Genomic DNA, 22,276 nt, shown 5'->3' with positions numbered 1-22,276 from the left:
GGAGCAGACACAGAGGACGTGGAGGAGACAGAGAGGAGAATGGAGGAGGTGGAGGACAGCGAGAGAGAGAGTGAGAGAGATGCAGCAGGCGGAGGAGAAGAGAAACACAGAGTGATAGGCGGGATGGGGAGAAGAGAAAGAGAGACAGATGGAGAGAGAGGCAGGAGGTGGATGAGAGCTGAGAGAGAGAAAGCGAGGCAATAGGAGGAGAAGAGAGAGAGGCTGTTTGCACCACTTGCTCCCCCGCGGAGGCCTGGTTGAGCAGCGCAGAAGTCACCCAAGCACCACGGTGGGAGGCAAAGAGGGGCGGGGAGGTTACATACATGCCCAGGGGGTGGGGCCTAGACGAGCGTGCATCCCCGACGGAGACAGAGGAGAGCGGAGAGAGAGTGAGAGGCAGGAGGGGGAGAAGAGAAAGAGAGAGGCAGGAGGCGGAGGAGAGCTGAGAGAGAGGGGGGGGAGTCAGTAGGAGGAGGAGAGAGAGAGTTGGAGCGAGAGACCAGAGGCTCAGGAGAGAAGACCGACGTGGAGGAGAGACCTGAAAATCCCATCTTATGACGGGCTAATTGGCTAGTTTTGAATATAGTAGCCCAATGTCTGAGACTCTGAAATGCTGAAATGCTGGTTGTTCCCTCTGGGCAGCACTGTTGCCTCCCTGGCTGTTCCCTCTGGGCAGCACTGTTGCCTCCCTGGCTGTTCCCTCTGGGCGGCACTGTTGCCTCCCTGGCTGTTCCCTCTGGGCAGCACTGTTGCCTCCCTGGCCTGAGTCATGTCTTTTGCCTTCAGCCGTGGTGCTCGGCTGACTTAAATGACAGAGGTGCTGCACGGGGAGCGTGGGGCCCAAATGGCCACTTGCACCGCTTGCCCCCCCATGCAGCCCGGCTGAGCGGCGCAGAAGTGAGCCGAGCATCACGGCGGGAGAGGAAGGGAGGGGCGATGACGTGTGGAGCCTGGTCGTGTACTTCACCGCTCCGCCCCCCTTTGCGCCCCCCTTCACCTCCCGCCATGGTGCTCGGCTGACTTCTGCGCTGCTCAGCCGGGCTGCCGCGGGGGAGCCCAAACGGCCGCTTGCTCCACTCACTCGCCTGCGGTGGCCCAGCTGAGCAGCACAGAAGTCAGCCGAGCATGACAGGGGGAGGTGAAGGTCGGCGGGGCGGTGACGTGCAGCATGATAACGGCTCCAGGCCCCGCCCCCTGGCCGTGAACGTCACCGCCCCGCCCCCCTTCGCCTCCCGCCATGGTGCTCAGCTGACTTCTGCGCCGCTCAGCCAGGCCGCCGCGCGGGAGCAAGCGGCACAAGCGACCGTTTGGGCTCCGCGGTCCCCCGAGCAAGAGGCAGGAGGGGGAGGAGAAGAGAAAGAGAGAGACAGAGAGAGGGGCAGGAGGCGGAGGAGAGCTGAGGGGGGGGGAGGCAGTAAGAGGAGGAGAGAGAGAGAGAGAGAGACACGGAGCGAGAGACCGGAGGCTCAGGAGAGAAGACCCACGTGGGCTCAGGAGAGAAGACTTACGACGGGCTAATTGGCTAGTTTCAAAATATTTTTCAAAATAACGGATGTGCTATTTCACCATCCCTGTAAACCTCATTGCAGGAGGCATAAGGGGTGGCTTGAAATAGCACTTTATTTCAAAATTTGGTGCCATGAAGACGCGCCAAATTTCAAAATAGCCTACTTTGAAATAAAACGGAAATAAGCTACGCAATTTGCATAGCCCAATTTGCGTAGCTCATTTCCATTTTAGAGTGCAGCGTAAACACGCCCTCTAGCTGCTGGCTAGGCAGGAGCAGGCTGGGCCAGTGCTGTGCAGGGAGTGGGGCAGGCGCTCAGTAGGGGCTCTTTCCCCTCAGTCGGTGCTCTGGCGAAAGTGCTGTGCAGTGTTGTGCTGCACTGCCAACCTGAAGGCTCACTCATGTCTCCTGGCCACGAAACCTGCCTAGCGCTTTTCCCAAGAGCCTTCAAGTATGACCAGTATGACCCACTCAACTCCTCCTCCCACCGTAGCAGCTGATTACAGGAGTGTGCTGCATCTGCTGCCCCCCAGTGGGTAGCATTTTTGTGCACTCCCCCAACCCCACGAGGCAGCTGAATCCCAGCCCCGAGCAAAGGAGCCCTTATAAATGGCTCTCAGAGGTGGTTGCATCTCAGCATTGCTAAGGGAGGGAGCTGCATATAAACAGCTGCTTCCCCGGGGCCAGGAGAAGGAGCTCTGTATGAACAGCTGCTGTGCCCATCCCAACGGCTGCTACATCTCAACACCAGGATCCCTGTATAAACAGCTGCCACATCTCAGTACTAATGTAGAGACTCCCCCTCCTATAAGCAGCAGCCATCACCCATCCCTCAACTCCCTCGCACCAGGGGTTGGGGATACATCCAAGATCTCACTCACCCTCCTGCCCCATACAGTGGCCACCAATTATTGCATTTTAAGAGTCCTTGGCAAATTCTAGCCCCTCAGAATCAAAACAGGAGATTCCTGGCCCCTGAGCCCCTCTGCTCTACAGCAACAGACCCTGTCCCTCAGGTCACCTCTCCACCCCATCTACTTCACACTCGGCCTCTCCCCAGACTTGTTAGCCACCTAATTCTAGCTAGTGTCTTTAAGCAGAAAGCCTGGGGAAAATCCTTCAGCAACTGTGCAGGCCAAGGTCACCTTTAGCTTCTGCTGAGAATCCTCCCCCACAGGGGATAAGGGACAGGATTCCACAGCACTGGGTGTGTGTGTGTGTGGGGGGGGGTCCAGGCTTGTGGGCTGCCAGCAGAGAGAGAGAGAGAGATCTGCAGCACCTTGGGCTTTGAGGCCATCGAGCTAACATCCCCATGGCTAATCGGGGGTATTAATCTGGCCATTTGCAGCTGGGCCAGGCCGGGGATTTGTGAATTTAAAAGGCACCACCAGCTGTTCAGCCACCAGAGCAGGGCAGCAATTTAATTAATGGGGATCCAGGCGGGGGGCGGGGGGGGGGGTTATCTGCACTCACTCTGTCTCTCTTTCTCCATACTTCCCAGCAGCCCTCAGATAGTTGGCAACATCTCAGACTCATGGGCATCAGCAAATCAGCGCCCCATGGGCCCTCTCAAAGGCTGTGGCAGATCACCTAAGGCTTGTCTCCAGTCTCAGGCCTGGTACTGTTTGTCTACAGTAGCCCCTATAGGCAACCTCCATTAGGGCTCCATTGTGCACTACCAGGCACTGCACAGACCCCAAATGAGACTGGACCCCCTGTCATGCCAGGTGCTGCACAGACCCCCACTAAGATGGGGGGCCCCATTTGACCAGTACTACCCAAACACACAGCAAGAGACAGGCCGTGCCCCAAAGAACATAAGCAGATAAGAGGAATGGTAATTTTCCCTATTGCATGGGGGAAATCAAGGCATGGAAAGGAACCATGATTTAGTCCGAGGTCACATGGAGTTTGGCCGATCCAGGCGTGCTGACTCCCAAGCTAGTGCCACTTGGCACCACGATCTTCAAATTCCTCCAGATTCAGAGGCCCTAGCTCAGGGGAGGTTGAATCACTGATGTTCTGGGCTCTCACACAGGCCTCTGCAGAGGTTGATCTGGCACTTGCACGTGCTGAAATGTAACCTCAGCATCCCAGCCCTGCCCCAGGAGACAGACACAGCAGCTTTTTGATGCGTCTTTATTGGCAGGATCCAGGGGGAGCAGGAAGTCTCAGCAATACATCCATTGGGAAGCACAAGCCCCTCTCCCCAACCCCAACCACCCCTGTCCCATTCCCTCCTCCCATAGGCCTCAGACCCATGGACATGGGCCAGTAACACAAACCAGTGGTGGAAAAAGTACCCAAAAAAGGTACTTGAAAAAGTAAAAGTACTGCTACTTTGAAAAAATGTAATTAAGTAAAAGACGAAGTATCCTTCTAGAAAACTACTTGAGTAAAAGTACAAAAGTATCACATCCTAATTGTACTCAAGTATCCAGAAGTAAGAAGTAGCTGTCCTGTGGAAATCTATAATTAACTACCTGAATTATCTTAGGGCACCATTATTTGGGTTGGGGGCCACTGATTTGCAGAAAAATCAATCATGAGCCACACCAGTGAGGGGCAACACCCCCCAAAAAAACCCAAACCCCTCACTGATGTGGCCTCCAACTGAGACACCCACTCCCCTGGCACTCCAGCCCCACAGTGGGGGAAGGAGGGTAGAGGAGGCAGGGAGGACCTAGCTTCAGGGCTTCCCAATGGCCAGATTAACTCTTTTGGGATCCCAGGGTTAGTAGTTTTTGTGAGCCCCCTCCCCCCAGGCTCTGAGGTGAGGTCAAAATGGGGGGTTCAGTGAGTAGGAGTGGGGTAGAGGTGGGGATGAGGGTGGGGGTCTGGGTGAGAGGTAGGATGCTGGAGTGGGCTGGGAGTGGAGGACTGGCTGGAAGGAAGTGCAGGAGTGGGCTGAGGGTGGGGTGTCTGGAAGGATGGGAGGGTGCAGGAGTGGACTGGGGCTGGGAGAGCTGGGTGGGAGGGAGGTATGGGGGATGGATGGGGTGCAGGGGCTGGCCATGAGGGGAGTAGGGGGTGCTTACCTAGCTCCACACTCCCTGCTGCTCCCCGCTGCTCCCCTTGGCCCAAATCTGGCCAATGGGAGCAGCAAGGAAACCCTTCCATGAGCAGTTTCCAGCACCACATTCCCTCAGCCGGAGGAAGGGGAGCAGCAGAGCACGGTGCTGTGCTTCTTCTCTCCATCATGCTGGATCTGGCCCGTGAGGCTCGGGGCTCCCCACCCCTACACAGATACAGGTTTTGAATGAAAAGGTGTTGATGTGGCTATTAAAAGGCTTCTTCATTGGCAGGGTCATGGTGCCTGTTGATTAATTTGTGTTTTAAATTGTCACTGCATAACATGGGTTGCTTTGCGCATGCGGCTGTGCTTTAGCAAATCAGAATGCCGGCTTGCGCAGCTGTCAATGGGGTGCTGAAAGGAGTGAGTAACTAAGCGCTTCCGGAAACGGGACTGGAGTAGAAAGTACAGTGTCTTCCAAAAAAACCTACTTGAGTAATAGTCGCAGTATCACAAAAATACATTACTTGAGTAAAGTACAAATACCGAAAAAATGTACTTGAGTAGCGTAGTGAAGTATTTCTACTTATTTACTTTCCACCTCTGACACAAGCCGCCCACTGCTCACCATGTGGATGGGCCCCACGTGGGAACTCTTCCTAGCTGCAGATCCCACCCCAAGAAAAAACTTTCACCTGCCCCATGTCTGTTCTCCTTGTGCTGCCTACCCCAACCCCCACTTTTGGGATCCCTGCTCTGGCTCCACCCCCAGGCTGCACACCCCACTCTACCTGTCCCCCCACTGCTGGGAGCTCCCTGCTGGCTCCACCAGCAGCTTGCACTCCACACACCACCTTCCCTTCCCAACCGCTGCAACCCCTCCCCACCCCCTCTGTGTTCCCCACACCACCTGCCTCCCACATCTGGCACTTCCCATGCTGCCCAGCTCCCCCACTGCTGGAAGCTCTCTGTTGTCCCTAAGTGCAGCATGAGCTCCCCACTCCCCATCTGTGCTCCCCCTGCTGCCTGCCTCCTCCATCAAGCAAATCCGATGCTGCCCATCTCCCCCACTGCTGGCGTCCCTCCCTGGCTTGTACACCCCAATGCAACTGTACTCTACCAATGCAACTTCCTCTGCTATGTGGGGGGAGGATCATTTTGAAATGTGGGAGGTGTCAAGGTCATCCCTACCCTAGCCAGCAACTTAGCAACCTTGTGGATCACATCAGCAATAAATTACCAGAGTTCCCACCCCAAGGACCCCGCCTCTGCATCAGCCCTCCCTTGGTCACTCGTGCACAGTGTCCGGCAGGCCATGGGGGGATCTGAAGGCATCAGGAATGTCACACTCCAGTTTGCAGATGACCTTGTAGATGGATTTCTTCCAGGAGGGGTCAGCATCACAGCCCTGGGAGATGGCACTAAAGAACTCCCTCAGGGTGATCTGGGAGACCTCCAGGAACTTGCTGGGGATCTGGGTGGGGGGAAAAATACAAGATACCACCATCACCCATGAGGACTGGTGAAGCCTGGCCCAGGAAAGGTCTTAGCAGGGCTGTTTTATTTCTCTCCTTAGGTCAGTTTTCTTTTGTTGGTTGCTCCCAAGTTCACCCCAGGCCTGCACTCCTCACCTCAGCCGGGATCCCTCCCCAATCCTCACTTCCCCTTGCACCCACTCTCCCCTCCCAGATCCCAACCGATCTGTGTGCGCCATGTTGCCTGCCTCCCTGCTGCCAGAGCCCCTGCGCACCTCGTAGTCATTGGCTTTGTTGTAGTGCTGGTTGAGGACACGTGCCAGCTCCGAGTCCCGGGTGACAGTCAGTGCCTCGGCGCTGGGCACCCCATCGCTCAGTGCCTGGCGCGAGAACTTCTCCATCTGGATGTAGAAAAACTCCCGGAAGTTGCTGAACCACTTGATGAGCTGGGATGTGATGCAGCGATTGAACTGGGGCGGCAGGACAAAGAGAGACATCGCTATCAACACAGCCCTGCCCATAGCAATGATCCCCTCCCCGTCCCCCAGTTCACTGAAAACAGGGGAGTGACCCACTGTCCCTGCCCCAACTCCCAGGGAAAAGGGAGGCCCAATCCCCCCTGTGCTATCTTCACCTCTCTGGGAAAAGAGGAGGCTGATCCATGTTCTGCCCATTCCCTGGCAAGGAGAGGCTGCCAGGGGACCCCACGCCCCAGCTCCTGTTCACCTAAGAGCATTTCTGGCTATGGGGCAGGGGGATGCTGCCAGAGCACCCACACATGCCATACAGAAAGGGGTCTGGATCCAGGAGGAGGGGCCATGGCTAAACTATCCCAGAGTTGGGGAGGTTCTGCAGGACCCACCTTGACATCAGAGAAGTAGGTTTTGAGCGTCCCAGAGCTGGGGTAGCGAGTGTAGAAGAACATCAGTTTGGCCTTCTTCAGGTGCCCAGGGGTGAGGCCCTCCTGGGATTGACGGCGTTAAGGAGCAACCAGGGAAGGGTTATAATGGGGACACCTCGGTGCAAAGCCCTCCAGAGAGCAGCACCCTCCCACTCCCCCCCACCAAGAAAGCTCTGAGCCTGGCCCGAGAGCAGAGAATAGAACCAAGAGTCCTGACTCCCAGCACCTCCTCCCCACACAAGCCTCACCTTTCGGTCTCTTCTCTGTGCCCCAGCTCGGCTCACGTGCGTGTGTCAGAGTTTGGGAAGCAGTGGGGGGGCTTTCAGGGGAGGAGCAGTGTAGGGGAGAGGGCAGCATGGGGGACGCAGTCAACAGAGGGGGCACAGTCAATGGAGCACCGATGTGTAGGGCAGAGCACAGAGGGGAAGGGAAGGGAGTATGTAGGATGGGCTGCAGTCCGGGGAGGGGACGGTGTGTAGGGAGGGAAGCAGTGGGGGAAGGGGGAAGGGGCAGCAGGGGTGTCTTTGCATCCCACCCCCACTAATCCCAAGGATTATTCCCAGAAGGTCCTTTGTGGGTTTCAGGAGGAAGCTCTTTCCGAGCTGGTGCAATCGGCTTAGGGTCCAGCTCAGCCTGGTTAACCATTAAACTTATGCCAGGCCACAGGGGACTAGCAGTGGGTGGGAGTGTGGGAGCAGGTAATGATCACACCTGCCCTGCCAGCACCTCACAGGTGGTAGCCAGGTGTGGTATGGGCAGGGCAGGGCCAGAGGGGAGGGTGGCTGAGCTGATAGCAGGCTCAGTGAGTGTATGGGGTGCATGAGGTGGGAGGCCAGGAGTCTGGGAATGGGTGTGTATGCTACAAGGGTGCAGGGGGGGAGAATGGGGCTGTGCGTGGATGGCTGGGTCAATATATGTATGCGAGATGGGGGCTGGCGTGAGGGAGTTCAGCAGACAGGTGTCTGTGTGGGGATCCATAGGAAACACCACGCAGGCAGCAGTGAATGTGTGGGGGCTAATCTGGGGCAGAGCGCAGAGGCAGTGTGCGTGAGTGGATGGGCTGGGGGAGGGTGTATGTGAGTGAATGTGTGGGGGTTCATTAGGGACAAAGTGTGGGAGTCAGCATGTGTGGGTCAGTGTGCGCATGGAAAGTGAATGGGGGTGGTTAGTTCCAGGTAGTGTGTGGAGGCAGTGCAAGTGTGAGGGTTAGTTTGGTGTGTGTGTGTGTGTGCAAGTGTGTGTGTGTGTGTGTGTACACGCATGGGTGAGGGTCAGAATGTGTGTGTATGTGAGTGAATGTGAGTTAGTTCAGGGAAGAGTGCCAGGGTAGGGTGTGGGGGATCAATGGAGACAGATGGTGTGTGAGGGTGAATGTGTGGGTTAGATGAGGGCAGGGCATGGGGGCAGTGTGTGTTGGTCAGTGGAGGGCTGGGTGTGTATAGGGATGAATGTGTATGGGTTAATTGTGGGCTAGGTGGGTGTGCAGGTCAGGGGGATGTATGGGGAATGTGTGGGGGTGAGATGGCCAGGGTACGAGTGTGGATCTATGGGGGACAGGATCTGTGTGTGAGGGTTAGTTGGGGCAGGGTGTGCATGGGGGGAATGTGCGGAGGTTAGTTGGGGCAGGGTACATGAGTAGATCTGTGGGGGACAGGATTTGTGTGTGGGGTGAATGTGTGGGGGTTAGTTGGGGGCAGAGTGTGTGGGAGAAGTGGGGCGTAGGGACCAGAACTTTCCCTGTTCTCCCCTGTCCTGGCTGCTACAAAAGGATATTGAGGGCCTGTAGAGGGCTGGCTCCAGACCATGGTGCATCTCTGTGGCCTGGCTCTTGGGGAGCTGGCGGTCAGTGGGCCCAGCCAGCTGGAAGAGGGCACAGTGTGGCTGCAGCAGGTGGCGTGAGGACAGCTTGGTGCGCAAGCTCACACCCTCCCAGTAGGCCTCACCCGCCGCTCTGTCCTTGAAGGCAACTGGATATGGGGGTACAGCCACGGGCTGGGGGAAGGTGCCAGCCACCAGCTCAGGGGGGCCACGGGGCAGGCTCTTCCTCACCACTAGAGGCAGTGCCTCTGTCTGGTCACTGGGGTAACTGCGGGGAGGCTCCTCCGGTGGAGGTTGCTGGCGGGCAAACACCTGCACGACTGTGTCCACCACTTGGGTCACGGCTGCCCCAAGCTCCTCCTTCAGGGCCTCGGCCAGGGTGCCAGGGTGCCTACTCCCTTCCCCAGAGTGCTGGATGTTGGCTCTAGCTCTGCCTGGCTCCTGGGACCAGGCTGCCCCCACATTGCTGCCTTCCTCCTGGGCCATCCCGCTGTAGATTTGGCACAGTTTCTCCTGCAGCTGGAACACTTGCTCACGCATCCTCTCCAACTGTTGCTTGAGCTGGCTCCGCTCCTGGGCCCGGTGGGTGCGGCGGTACCCGGCACTCGCTTCCTCCAGGCCCCCATCATGGTATGAGCCGCTGATGCTGCACACAATGTTCTCTACCCGGGCTCGCTTGGCCCAAGCAAACTCTTTGGCACCTTCTGGATCTAGACCCCTCTTTGCTGGGACCTCCCCATCTCCCTGGGAGGACTCGCCAGAGTCACAGGCCTCTGCCAGCTTAGCCTTCACGCTCCTGCGCAGCCATTGTGAAAGGAGATCACCGTCAGGGTGAGGGGCCGGCAAGTCAGCGCAGCCCCTGGCTGGGTTCTGGAGGCTAAGCTGGTAGCTGGGGCCCTCCAGCTGCTGCTCCTCTAGCCGCTCCAGCTTGAGATTGGTGCTGGAGAAGGACATGGCTATCAGGAGTCTGCAAAAAGAGATTGGACGCATGGGAGCTGGGGAGCTTGCCGGGCCCCTTGCCCCTCACGTCGCACTGTGCTCCGGGCATTAGGGGCAACACTGAACATAAGGAGAGAGCCCCCTACTGAGAACCTGCTCTGTTCCCTGCAGCACAGCGCCCCCTAGTGCTACACTAGGGCATTGGGACAATAAGGGTGCTCCCTACTGACTCCCAACAGGCTCCTCCTTTGACCTTTCTCACTGGAACCCACTCTGAATGGGGGGGGGGTCTTTCTGAACCCCACCTTAAACAGTGGGCTGGGGCAGTGAAGGGGTTAATACAGCTGGTGGACCTTGGGCTGGCAGGTTGGGGGAGGGTGCAGGCCATTTAAGGGCTGTAGGCAGATGTGCCACTGGGACAAAGGTTCCCCCCTGCAGCAAACTCTCCCTCCTCCCAGGGTCCCTGGCCAATGCAAACAGGCCTGGCTGCTCCCTGAGAAGGCAGCTGGGTGAGATGTGTGGGGCTGATGCAAACCGGTGGCCCCCTGCTCAGCACCACAACGCACAGTGCCTCCAACCCTCCACTACTCCCCTTGAGATCCTTGCTCCCACATCCCCCCAGGCCTGGGCAAAGGCCGACCTCCCCATTCTCCCTCTGCTGAGAGAGCCCTGTTCCCCAGGCCTAGTCTACAACAGCCCTATCTAGCCCCACCTCTGCTGAGACTCCCTCGCTGCCCTCGGCTGCGGCAACCCCTCCCCCTGCTGAGATTCTCCTCATGTCCAGACTACGACAAGCCCTCTTTCATGGCTCCAACCCTGAGGTCAAAGACCCTCCCCCCCGCCATGTCTAGGCTGTGACTGCCCCATCTTGATCCCTCCAGCAGAGATCCCTGTTCCCCAATGGTCCCGCAGGCTACAGCTAGGCAGCCCTTCCCTCGCACCCCCTCCCAGACTCCTATGTGGCCAGAATGCTGCTTCCCACTTTGTTATCCCGACACAAGAATGCAACCCCCCACCCAGAACAACGACAGAGCAGTCTGTGTCCTGGATAGAAAGCAGTAGGCGGGGGCAAGAGGCGTCTGACAAGCCCCAGGACACTGGCTGGAGGGGGTAGCAGCAGGATTCTGGGCTCTGTGGCTCTCATTCTGGCTAAACTTCATAGTAAACAGACAAGCCCTCTGCCCTCCTCCCTGCCCCCTATATAGCCCAAACCAGACCCTGTCTCTCCTCCATCCATCTCCCCTCAGCCAGCCCCCTGCATCTCCTCCACCTACAGCCTGCTTCCTTTCAGCTCTCCTACATCCTCCACCCAGACCTTCGCTGCTCCCCTACATTTCCCACCCCAGCTCTCTCCTAGCTCCCTGCTGCCAAGCCACTTCACATCCCTCCCCCCCCCAGCCCTCTACCCACACCCACCCAGACCTACATCCCCTTTGGCTCCCCTAATCACCCCACTTCCCCAGCTTCTCTGATATCCTGCTACACCCCCGGCACCCCACTCCCAGACCTTCCCTGGCCCTGAACATCACCTGATCCAGATTCTGCAATCAACTCCCAGCCTTTCCTTGTTCTCTGCATGCTACCCCTTACATTCCAACTCCAGTGTCTCCTCACCCAGACCCTGCCACCCCTCAAGTTCCCCCACCCTGCTCCTAAATCTCCTTGCCCTCTGTTCTCTCTCCCCAGCATCCCTGGGGTGACTGCAAGTCCCCAATTGACTCTGCCCCTTTTGTCCATGCTGCCGCCTGAAGGCAGGTGCCAGAAGCAGATGGTATTCTGACTCACCGCTCTGCAGGTACCTACCCCGGGGAGAGCTCCTGTGCCCCGATCCCTGGTGCCTGCCCGTCTCTGCCACACTGATTGACAGAGCCGGGAAGGACCTGGGTCATTCCTCTGGTGACATCACACCACGGGGACACAGCCCCACGTGGGGAGAGAGGAAATGCCAGTAGCAGGGGAGGAGCTGAACCATGATTGGGCAGAGGGTTATCCCCTTGTCAATCTTGGGCCAGAGTGGGAGGGGGTGGACAAACTGGACCCAGATGCCAAAAGGCAGAGACCAGAAAGGGAAAAGGAAGTGCTAGGAAATAAATGAGCCTGGGAACCCACTCCCCTGCCAGAGCTGGGGATATAACCCAGGTATCCTGACTCTCCATCCCCCCTCTAATCTGTGACACCCCTCTCCTCTCCCAAAGAAGGGGAGGGAACCCAGACTCCTAACTCCAGGTTCTCACCAGAACCCACTGCCCTTCCAGAGCTGGGATAGAAGAACCCAAGAAACCTGACTCCCAGCTGCTCCATCTCCACCCCTGGCTAAGTCAGGTGGCTCTAGCCCTCACCTCCCAGCTGCCACTCTGAGGTGCTGTAAATCACACCATAAAGCCAACGATACTTCCCCCGAGGCAGCTGGCAGCCGGGCAGTCTTGGAGTAGGAAGGGACCTGCCAGAATCCAAGAGACCATTGTGGGGGGAGGGCAAGGTGATCAATGAGACTGCAGTGGGGGGGGTCAGGGAATCAACAGGTCTAGGGGGGTCCTAGATGGTTGGGATCTGTGGAATCCCAGAAGGAGGGAAGGGGCAAGGGGAATTGCAGCCCAAAACTGTGACATTTATGGGGCAGCTGTTCAAACAGACAATCCCCTCCAAACCATGTACCCACTCACATTTAGACACCCACCTCCTGCACCCAGGGCACAGAGCAATTCACACAGGGCCCATTATCCAGCTGTTGCAAGGCTTCTTGGCTCCCAGCCCTGCTGTTCCAACTACAAGACGTCACTCCCATCCCTGTGCTGGGGACAGAACCCAGGAGTCCCACCCTGACTCCTGTATCCCGCATCCTCAGCGCTATACCCTACTCCCCCGCCCACTGGGTCTTAAGGGTCTCTTGCCCCGTCACCCCAGGACTGGTGTAATGAGCTAAGCCTGGGAAGCCTTTAGCCAACCCATCAGGAATGCGGGTGGGATTAGTCCGGGCCTTTGGCCGCCACAATAACCACCCACCCCCATACGGTGGGTGGCAGACTAGGGCTTACGCACAAGTGCTGTGTCTGCTCCTATATTCACGTCTCGATGCATCCAAAGGATTTGTGCCCCCCCTGTGCTGCCTGGCCCATTCACTGCTTCCATTCAGCCCTTAATCTCCAGCCCCCACCCCGGCCACTCTGCGCCTCTTGTTTTCTGCTTGCTGGCATTATCCGGGCCTGTTTTCATGCCCCTTTGACACAGCAGAGTTCCAGGGACCACAGGGTCTTTGCACAGAAATGCACACTGAAGTGCAGGAAGTTGTTCCCCTAGAGGCATGGAGAGAGGGAGGGGGGCAGTCTTGACTCTTCCCACTCCCTCTCCTTCCGTGGATCTGGAAACAGAACCCAGGAGTCCTGACTCCCAGTAGCCTCATTCTAATCACTGAACTTCAACTCTCCTGCCCACAAGGTCTTCAAGGATCTATTCCCCCCCCCCACTCATACATCCTGTATCTGCTCCCCGGGGCAATTCTGGAAGGTGTGCAGACTGGCAACTCCTTTGTGCCCTGGCATGCAGCTCCTCCTGTTCTGTGATCAGTGTCATAGGTGGCCCATGGGACTAGAGATGTGCCACCTGCTTTCACCTGTGGACACCTGGTACCCATTGTGCTAGGCATTGTATAGACTCACAATCGAGATCAGAGCCCTTATGCTGGGTGCCACACAGACCCATGACGAGACCCCTCGATCTGACCACCGCATAGTCTCCAGATGGGACTGGGGTCCCCGTTGGGCCAGGCACTGCACAGACACAGACCCTGCCCTGAAGAGTTTGCAGTCATGGCAAAGGCAGGATTATTCTTCCCATTTGTCAGACAGGCAACCTGAGTCACAGAGGGGACAATCACCCAGGGAATTTGCCAGAACCAGGAGTTGAAATTCAGCTGCCCTGAGTTTCAGGCCAGCAGCTAATCCCTGGAACACCCCCTTACAGGGCAGACATGGCCCATCTGGGTCATTGCAGAACAAAGTTACCTGCTCTGATGACAAAATTCCCCAGCCCAATAAAAATTCCAGATAAGCGGATGCATAAATCTCCCAGGAGAGACAGGCCCCTCATCCATTACCTGAGGATCTGTCACTTATCCTGTCACACACATCACAGGCAGGAATTTCCCAGGGGCTGGAAGGTCCCAGCTTATCAGTCCTAGCTGGGCCCCGTGAGAACGTGGGCCTCCAGTTCCTCTTGAGAGGCTTCTGCGTGTTTGCCTGGGCTGTTTTAAGATTTAATTGGACACCATAAAGGGGAGGGAGGGAGAGGCACCTTGGAGGGAAATAAATACAATCCATATTCTCAGGCTGTCGAATTCTGAGTTATAGACATCCCCCACCCATTCTGGGGATACACGAAGGTGCCTGGGAATGGAACATGGTGTTTTTTCCCCCTATCTAGATGGTGCTAGTTCCGGTCTGGTTCAAGTGGGGTATTGGCTGGCACCGGAGGCCTGGGAATGGGATGCAGCACATTTTGCCTCTAGAAGGTGCTGGCTTTCATCCGGGTCAGGGGGACTGCCTGGCTCAGCAGAGTAGGGAATGGGCTATAGGATCTTTCCTCTATATGGGACACTAGCTCATACCTGGCACTAGGGCAGACAGGCTGAATCAGAGAATGGAGACTGGGACAAAGGCTGTCCTAGTTACACGGTCGGTGGCACCCCTTTTGTGTGTCTCAGTGCACATCCTCCTCAGGTCTCCGAACTTTGCCTTTCCAGGGAAGATTCTCCTGCTCTTGGCCTGGGTGTTGGGGTACAAACTGGGCCCATGCCCCACCTGCCGGGTTCAGGCACAAGCAGATCTTCCCTATGGGTGCCTGTGACTGTGAGTACAGCCACCCCTAAGTTCCCTTATCAAACCCAGGGATTACTGAACCACAGGAACAAAGCACCAAGGAAAAGCTTCTAGCCCAACCAACAACCTAGGCATGGGGGTCTTTTTCCTGGTTTCTAATCATGCTTCTGGTGGGCAGCCTGGCAGGGTGCATTGCCCCCCACAATTCCACACAAGCAGACCTCCAGGCTTCAGTCTCAGAAAACCAGTTCTCTTTAAAACAGTGGTGGGCGACCTGTGGCCCATCGGGGTTCTATGTGGGGCCCACAAGACATTTTATTTACCATTGCTCATGCACAGGGCTGCCAGATTCTGCTGGTTTCTGTCCTCATAGTTTTTCCCCCCTACCAGTATTACTAAAGTGGCACGCACATAAAGCAAGGGCACGGTAAGTGAGGTGCCTGCTGATTGTACACACTGACTGTGAAAGCCCTGCGCTCCCTCTGCAGGCAATCAAAGTGCTGCCACAGTTCAACCAGCACATCCTGCAAATTCTAGGTATGCAAGAGGTTAGCAAAACTATCCTGGGAGCCTGTCTTGGTTACGACAATCTTGTGACCCCACTGAGATGAAGGAGGGCCACTCATGCAGCCCACTCACTAACCTGGGTTGCCATCACTGCTTTCAATCCTCCCAGATTTTAGATTCCTATCCCCAGAGCTGGGAATAAAACCTAGGAGTGCTGGCTCCCAGCCTTGCCCTCCCCTCCCTTCCCCTCATTCTAATCCCTAAGGGTATGTCTACACTAGCCCCCTAGTTCGAACTAGGGTAGCTAATGTAGGCATTTGAACTTGCAAATGAAGCCCAGGGCAGAACAAAGGTCCATCTAGCTCAGTGTCCTGTCTTCTGACAGTGGCCAATGCCAGATACCCCAGAGGGAGTGAACAGAACTGGGATTCATCAAATAATCCCTCTCCTGTCACCCATTCATAGCTTCTGACAGAGGCAAGGGACACCATTCCTACCCACCCTGGCTAACAGCCATTGAAGGACCCAACCTCCATGAGTTTAATTCATTCATGAACCCTGTTAATGTCTTGGTCTTCACAACCTCCTTTGGCAAGGAGTTCCACAGGCTGACCGTGCCCTGTGTGAAGAAAAACTTCCTTTTGTTTGTTTTAAACTTGCTGCCTATTAATTTCATTTGGTGACTGCTAGTTCTTAAGTTATGGGAACAAGTAAATAACTTTTCCTTATTCACTTTTTCCACACCAGTCATGATTTTATAGACCTTTATCATATCCTCCTCTAGTCTCCTCTTTTCTAAGATTAAAAGTCCCGGTCTTTTTAATCTCTCTTCATATGGGACCTGTTCCAAACCCCTAATCATTTTTTTTGCCCTTTTCTGAACCTTTTCCAATGGCAATATATCTTTTTTGAGATGAGGCAATCACATCTGTTGCCCAATCACTTAGTTTGGTGAGATCTTTTTGAAGCTCTTCACAGTCTGCTTTGGTCTTAACTATCTTTAGCAGTTTAGTATCATCTGCAAATTTTGCCACCTCACTGTTTACCCCTTTCTTTGGATCATTTATAAATAGGTTGAATAAGATTGGTCCCATCATGGACCCTGGGGGGACATCACTAGTTACCTCTCTCCATTCTGAAAATTTACCATTTATTTCTACCTTATCTTCTGGCAATGTGCAAGGGATGTGTGCATGTCCCAACCCTCAGACACCACGAACAAACCCCATTCCAAACTCCCAATTTTCTCTCTCACACACACAGAGCCTCACAAAGCCCTCACCAATGGTGGCAATATTTGTAGAATTTTTGGTGGTGCCCAGAACAGGTCCAAGTTCTGCTGTCTCTACCTGCCTAAGGCACTGTGAGGGAGTTTGGCTGCTAGGTGCAGGCAGGAGATTGGGGTGCATGGGGAGTAGGCTATGGAAGGGTGCTAGAGTGCAGGAGGAGTGAAGGCAAAGTTCCCTATAATTTTTTACACTTGTGTGCAGAATAAGTGTTATGTGCACTGAGGCATGTGCACCACCAATAGAGACACAAATATAGATGTGGACGCTCTAATAATCAGTTGGGTGGCAATTTGAACCTCTCCTAGGTAGTCACCCAACCACACAGCTTACAGGGTCTGCTGGTGAGGAGTTAGGCTCTGGAAGGGAGTTCAGGTTTGTGAAGGGGTGCAGGCTCTGGGATGGAGTTTAGGTGCTGGGTGCGGACTCTGGGCTGTGGCAGGGAATTGGGGTGCAGGCTCTGGAAAGGAGTTTGGGTATGGAAGGGAGTGCAGGCTCTGGGCTGGGGCAGGGGACTGGGATACAGGCTTGAGATACCAGAACGGGTGAGGATTGCTGTGTTTACCTGAGGCAGCTCCTTGGACCCTCACCCCTTCTGGCAATAGCTCCTAGATGAGGGGGCCAAGGGATCTCCACAAGCCGCTGCCCACAGGCACTGTCTCCACAGCTCCCATTAGCCACAGAGGCACTTGGGGCAGGGGCAATATGCAGAGACACATCCAGTTCCACCCAGGGGCTGTGCTAGCAACCATTGTCAGATTGGGAAGCAGTGCAGAGTAAGCAGGAAGCCGCATTAGCTCTACTGCGCTGCTAAATTGTCTGGGGGCAACAGGCGAGATCAGGGGGAGCAGCAGGTAAGTTGTGTGGATGTGACAAGCAGGACCACAGAAGAGACCCAGACCCAAACTTTTGTGGAGCTGGGCCCCTGGGGTCTCATATTGGTGGAGCACTAGCACCAGGCCCATACCAAGCATTGTCCCTGCCCTCACCTGTGAAACCTCACATAACTCATCCCCCATTGACACGACTTCCCACATACAATGAACACACACAACCCCTCTAGACAAACACAACCCACCATGAATCCTCAGTGATTTACTCACTTCCCCCCACATTCCATCTCACAGTACCACACACTCACTTCCCCTAGACATTAACACAACACTCCAGCATGGCAGACCCACACCACACAGGTGCATCAAGGTTTCCTGGGGGCACTGGACCAGAGCAAGCAGGGGGCCTGCTCCCCACACCTTCCACCTGCAGCCCCGCCCACAACCTCACACCTTCTGCCCCTGTTGTACCCTTGAACCCACCTCATTCCTCCCTCATAACTGCAGGCCCCATTGCTCCTTTCTGCCCCTCTGCACTGTAGCCCCAAGACCAAGGAAGTGTTGTGTCCCTCCTCCCTCCCCTCAGGACCCTGGGGCCACGGCCAGGAGTGGAAGTCAGAGCTTCTCCGGTGCCGGGGCCCACAGATGGGGTCTGAACACTGGAGCATGGAACAGGGTCAGGGCACAAGGGCTTCTCCTGCCTGCCAAGTGTTGCTGCCAGGGAACAGGGTTGGGGCACAAAGATTTCCCCTCTCCCAGTGCTTGTCTGTTGGGGGCAGGGCTCCTCAATTGGCCAGGGACCCTGAGCATGAGCCTGGTGACCCCACTGGCTAATCTGCCACTTCACAAAGGCCCACAACCTCTTACAAGCCAACATTTATTGAAAAGCTTACTTCTACTCCAGTCCATAATTCTAGGGGGCTCTGGGCTGTGCCCTGCATCCCAGCTAGAGCAGGGCACACTGGCTGCCATTCTTTACAGTTCTCCACCATGTGGATAAGGGACTTCAAATCCTCACACCAAAACACCAGAGCCAAATTAACTCCCATAAACACCAAGATCTGATACAGTTTCCTGAATCACAAACCATGGAGAGGGGACTAAGGCAAATGATTCAGCACAAGGAAGTCCAATGTAGGAAGCTGAGCCCATCAACAGAGAGAGATCATCCAGAACCATCCAGTTGCACTAGACACAAGTAAGTGACTTCCTTTAGCCCCCTTTTATGCAGGGAGAAAATGAGGCAAAGGGAGTGGCTTGGCAGAGGGGACACACAGACACTCACTGACAGTCACTAAGAAAAGAGAATGCAGGCGTCCTGCCTGCATCTCTTACTCTACTTGACTCCTCTTTCCCTGCAAGAAACAGAAGCCAGGAGCCTAGCCCTCCTTCTCAGCCTTTCCCAGAGACAGCAATAAAACCCACAAGTCCTGAATCCCAATCCAGTCCAACCCAGACCCCACACCCCTCCCAAAGCAAGGAACTCAGGAGTCCTGGCTTCCAACGCCCACCCCAAGTCTCTCCAGATCATTAGCTACAGGCATCTTCAATGATCTCTAGCAGGGGGACCTCCCCTCGTTTACTGTCCACTAGCAGCTGTGAGTGGCTGTGGACTAGTACACTGGGGTCCCTGAAATCTGCTTTCTGGAAGACCACGGCTCCATCCAGCATTGTGATCCCATGATCATAGCACAGCTCCTCCATCTCCTCAGGGCTGTCCAGTGCCAGCAGCTGGGCAAGCCAGGCCAAGGGGCAGCGGCAGTTCTTGGCACTGAAGCCATGGCTAAAGGTGAGCAGTGCCAAGCGCCGGGCAGGGCCCAAGTGCCGATGGAGGGCACAGCTTGGCAGGTAAGGCAGAGCCCGCACCAGGCGGAAAAACCTGGCCCAGTCACGCTCCAGGTAAGCCCAGTTGACAGCCAGTGCTGTGCGGAGTTCAGGGGAGGCCCGGACAGGGTCTGGGAGCTGCAGGATCTGGCGCAGCGCTTCTGGGAAGCCTAGGGTTGAAAAAGGGCAAATCAGAGGAGAGCTCCCTGCTGAACCCCCAACAGCTGCTCCCTGCAGCACAGTGCCCCTCCCTGACCACATGCCTCTCCCTGTGTCCGTCTCCCTATACTGAGCCCCCTGCACTGTTTCTGCAGCCCAGCAACCCCTAATGAGCCCTCAATGCCATCTCATGCAGCACTATGCCCTCTACTGAGATCCCATCCTGCTCCCGACACGGCACCCACAACTGAGCCCGTGGCACCCACTGCAGCACAGTTCCTTCTATCGAGCCCTCTGTGTTGCCCTTTGCAGCAGTGCCTCCTACGGAGACCTTGTTCTCCTCCCTGCAGCACAGCACCCACTCCTGGGCTGCAGAGGGACAGGAGCTCAGGATCCCCCACTGATCTATCCACCTTGCTCCCTGGAGCACAGGATCCTCTGGCACTGCACTGGGCTCAGCACTAACTGCCCTCTCCCACGCCAACACTCTACTCCTTGCATCGCAGTACCCCCTGCTGGCCAACATGTCCTACTCTCTGAAGCACAGTGCTCCCTACTGAGCTATGCATAAGAACAGCACGCCCAACTGAGAAATGAACTAGGCCTGAGTACAGCCCCTGTTTCGCAAGGGCCCCCCTTCTGCGTGCAGCACAATGGGCCCCCTCTACTCCTTCCACATTGCTCCCTGAAGCAGTACCCACTTCTGCTCCCTGCAGCACAGGGCCCCCTAGTGCTGCTTACCCAGGTTGTAGAGGAGGAAAAGGGCCTGGAAGGCTGGCTCCCTGTCGTGACAGCTGTCTCGATAGCAGCGCCGCAGCCAGCTGAAGCACTCCTGGAGCTGAGTGCTGTGGAGGTGGGGGTCAAAGTGGGCAGGGGGTTCCTGGCACAGCCGGTAGCCAGCATGGAGCAGGTAGCCCAATGATCTCTCCAGCAGGGCCACACACGGAGCCCCCTGTAGCCGCTGCAGCGTGGCATCCTGGCGCACAGCACGTAACCGGTCAGAGACAAAAGCATAGACCTCAGCTGGGGGCAGGTCAGCTCGCGATGTCACCTGGCCCAGTAGGTAGCGCACAGTGGTCAGCAGCACTGGGGCAGGGCGCAGCTCCTGGGGCCGGGGCAGCTCCTTGCCAGCAGCTGGACGGGAATACTCCTTTACCACACGGTCAGGGTCCCCCTGTCGCGTCCCTTCCTGCAGCTCCAGCCGGTGCAGGCGGCCCTGGCGCTCACGCTGTGTCAGTTCACTCTGTGGGCACATCCTTGGGCACGTGCCCACCAGGAACTCATCTGAACCCCCCATTGGCCAGCCACCTGCACAGAGACAGAGAGAGTATGAGGATCTAAGGGGGGATTGGGGCCCCACAGTGTGTGAGGCAAGATGAGGAGGGATCAGGCCCCCCCTGTGGGGTCTCTGAGGAGTGGCAGGTCCGAGGTATGGGCCCCTCCTTGTGGAGCCTGGTAGGTGGTGGACCTAGGAAAAGACTTGGAGGTCAGGGCTGTTCCTGGGGGAGAATTGGACCAATCCCAGCAGCACCCAAATTATATCTGCCTCCCACAGCCTTACCCAGTGTCAGGAACAGAACCCAGGAGTCACAGCCCCCCTCACCAGCAGCCCCACAGCCCTGCCCAGAGCCAGAACCCAGGAGTCTTGACCCCCCCCCCCGCCAGTAGCCCTGCCCAGAGCCAGAACCCAGGAGTCTTGACCCCCCCCCCGCCAGTAGCCCTGCCCAGAGCCAGAACCCAGGAGTCTTGACCCCCCCCGCCAGTAGCCCTGCCCAGAGCCAGAACCCAGGAGTCTTGACCCCCCCCTCACCAGTAGCCCTGCCCAGGAGTCTTGACCCCCCCTCACCAGTAGCCCTGCCCACTGCCAGAACCCAGTTGCTCCTCCCCACAAGGGGCTTGCATCGGATTCCCCCACAATGCACTGCGCCAGAGGCTGTTTCCGCCTGCCCAGGCAAACCGCCCGTCAGCACGTGATATGACCAACCAATCGCTGCCGTGCAGGGCTGAGGGCGGGATGGGCTGCTGGCTAGTCCGTTGGGGGCGGGGCGTGAGTCCCAACGTCTGCGTTCTGTCCCTGGCGGGGTCCCCGCGAGCCAGGACTCCTGGGTTCTATGTCCCCGCGACGCTGGGAGCCCTGCGCGCTTTGTGCCTCCGTCGCTCTCAGGCTGGCAGCTGGGCGCTTTGTCCCCCTGCTGCTTGCAAAGCGCTTTGCAGTTGGGAGCAGGGAAGGGGGCTCCCTCCCCAGCCTTTAGGGCGAGGGCACCACATCCCCGCTTAGCCCGGTATCCCTGCTCCCAGAGCTGCCAGTCTCAGCTGCTCGAACGGCAGGTGAAGGAGCCTTCAGCAATGGCATAAGCGAGTCGCAGGGGCAGATTCCTCCTGACACCCATTCATCACAAGTGAGCTCCTGCCCTGAAGCACGATTTCTGCCCCTTCCCATAGCCTAGGTGACATTTTAATCTTTGCTCTGGATGTTCTCATTCAGATCAGCCAATCCTGGGCTGAATCTAACTTGGCTTCAGTGAGACCTTGCGGCAATGAGTCCCACAGGCTGTGTGCAGACATTATAGGATCAGACCCATACTCCTTCACATTCTGAGCAAATTTCACCTACAATTTCAAGAAAGCCCTAAATCCAGGCTGCAGCCATACCCCAGGACACTGAATAATCAGAGATTTTTCTCCATTGACCCACACCTCCCCAGCAGTCTCTCAGACACATGATGGGCAGAAAACTTAAAGGCAAAATACATATAACATGATTTGACTCCTGGATTCTACTCCTGGCTTTGGGAGGGGACTGCAGGACTAGTGGGGTAGACTGTGTTGTTCTTCCAGGATACCGGAAGTTCCCAAAATAGCAATGCTGCATCTTTAAAAGCTCCCACTATTTCCCGAAATAGCAGGTGTGTTATTCCGGCGTCCCTGTAACCTTCGTTCCACGAGGGTTAAGGGATTTGTTGGAATAGTGCCTTATTTTGAAATTTGGCGCTGTGTAGACAGTGCCAAATTTCAAAATAAGCTCTTTCAATTTAGACTGAGTAAGCTATGCAAATTGCTTAGTTTATTCTGACAGAAGGGTGCTGTCTAGATGCACACGTGGTTACAGTAACAGGCTCTGAACGCCTGGGTTCTATTCCCAGCATTGGGAGCCAGACTCAGCCAAAGGGTTTGCAGGGCCCAAGGTGGCACACTGTGGT

The 22,276-nt window shown here is 56.2% G+C and overlaps 2 protein-coding genes across 6 annotated transcripts; both read right to left on the bottom strand.

Moving 5' to 3' along the window:
- Nucleotides 1–3,625: 3,625 nt before the first annotated feature.
- On the bottom strand, nt 3,626–17,802 carry LOC102454192 (prospero homeobox protein 1-like). 2 transcript variants are annotated; one of them, XM_089781148.1, is made up of 5 exons: nt 11,457–17,802; nt 8,671–9,681; nt 6,858–6,966; nt 6,271–6,465; nt 3,626–5,994 (listed from the first exon to the last, which is right to left on the bottom strand). In XM_089781148.1, the coding sequence occupies exons 1-5, from the start codon at nt 11,540–11,542 to the stop codon at nt 5,809–5,811; spliced, it is 1,587 nt and encodes a 528-aa protein (XP_089637274.1). In that variant the 5' UTR covers nt 11,543–17,802; the 3' UTR covers nt 3,626–5,808. The 2 variants fall into 2 exon arrangements, with proteins under 2 accessions (XP_089637274.1, XP_089637275.1); XM_089781149.1 differs by having other exon boundaries at nt 11,439–11,521.
- A 154-nt stretch (nt 17,803–17,956) lies between these two features.
- SAC3D1 (SAC3 domain containing 1) lies at nt 17,957–21,050 on the bottom strand. Of its 4 annotated transcripts, none has more exons than XM_006136602.5 (3): nt 20,923–21,050; nt 19,818–20,384; nt 17,957–19,087 (listed from the first exon to the last, which is right to left on the bottom strand). In XM_006136602.5, the coding sequence occupies exons 2-3, from the start codon at nt 20,371–20,373 to the stop codon at nt 18,624–18,626; spliced, it is 1,020 nt and encodes a 339-aa protein (XP_006136664.3). In that variant the 5' UTR covers nt 20,374–20,384; nt 20,923–21,050; the 3' UTR covers nt 17,957–18,623. The 4 variants fall into 4 exon arrangements, with proteins under 4 accessions (XP_006136664.3, XP_014435812.3, XP_089637276.1 ...); XM_014580326.4 differs by having other exon boundaries at nt 20,887–20,993; XM_089781150.1 differs by lacking the exon at nt 20,923–21,050 and adding an exon at nt 20,739–20,802.
- Nucleotides 21,051–22,276: the final 1,226 nt, after the last annotated feature.

Source organism: Pelodiscus sinensis, chromosome 11 (genome assembly GCF_052426305.1).
Source record: "Pelodiscus sinensis isolate ZL-2025 chromosome 11, ASM5242630v1, whole genome shotgun sequence".
NCBI lineage: Eukaryota > Metazoa > Chordata > Testudines > Trionychidae > Pelodiscus > Pelodiscus sinensis.
This window is presented reverse-complemented; position numbering and strand designations above follow the sequence as displayed.

Coding starts and splice junctions, on each gene's coding strand:
- LOC102454192 (XM_089781148.1), bottom strand. CDS start 11,542: ATGACCCAGGTCCTTCCCGGCTCTGTCAATCAGTGTGGCAGAGACGGG. Junction 6,967..8,670: donor CCAGCCCTCTACAGGCCCTC/AATATCCTTTTG, acceptor TTAACGCCGTCA/ATCCCAGGAGGGCCTCACCC. Junction 5,995..6,270: donor ACAAAGCCAATGACTACGAG/GTGCGCAGGGGC, acceptor CCCCCCACCCAG/ATCCCCAGCAAGTTCCTGGA.
- SAC3D1 (XM_006136602.5), bottom strand. CDS start 20,373: ATGGGGGGTTCAGATGAGTTCCTGGTGGGCACGTGCCCAAGGATGTGC. Junction 19,088..19,817: donor TTTCCTCCTCTACAACCTGG/GTAAGCAGCACT, acceptor TTTCAACCCTAG/GCTTCCCAGAAGCGCTGCGC.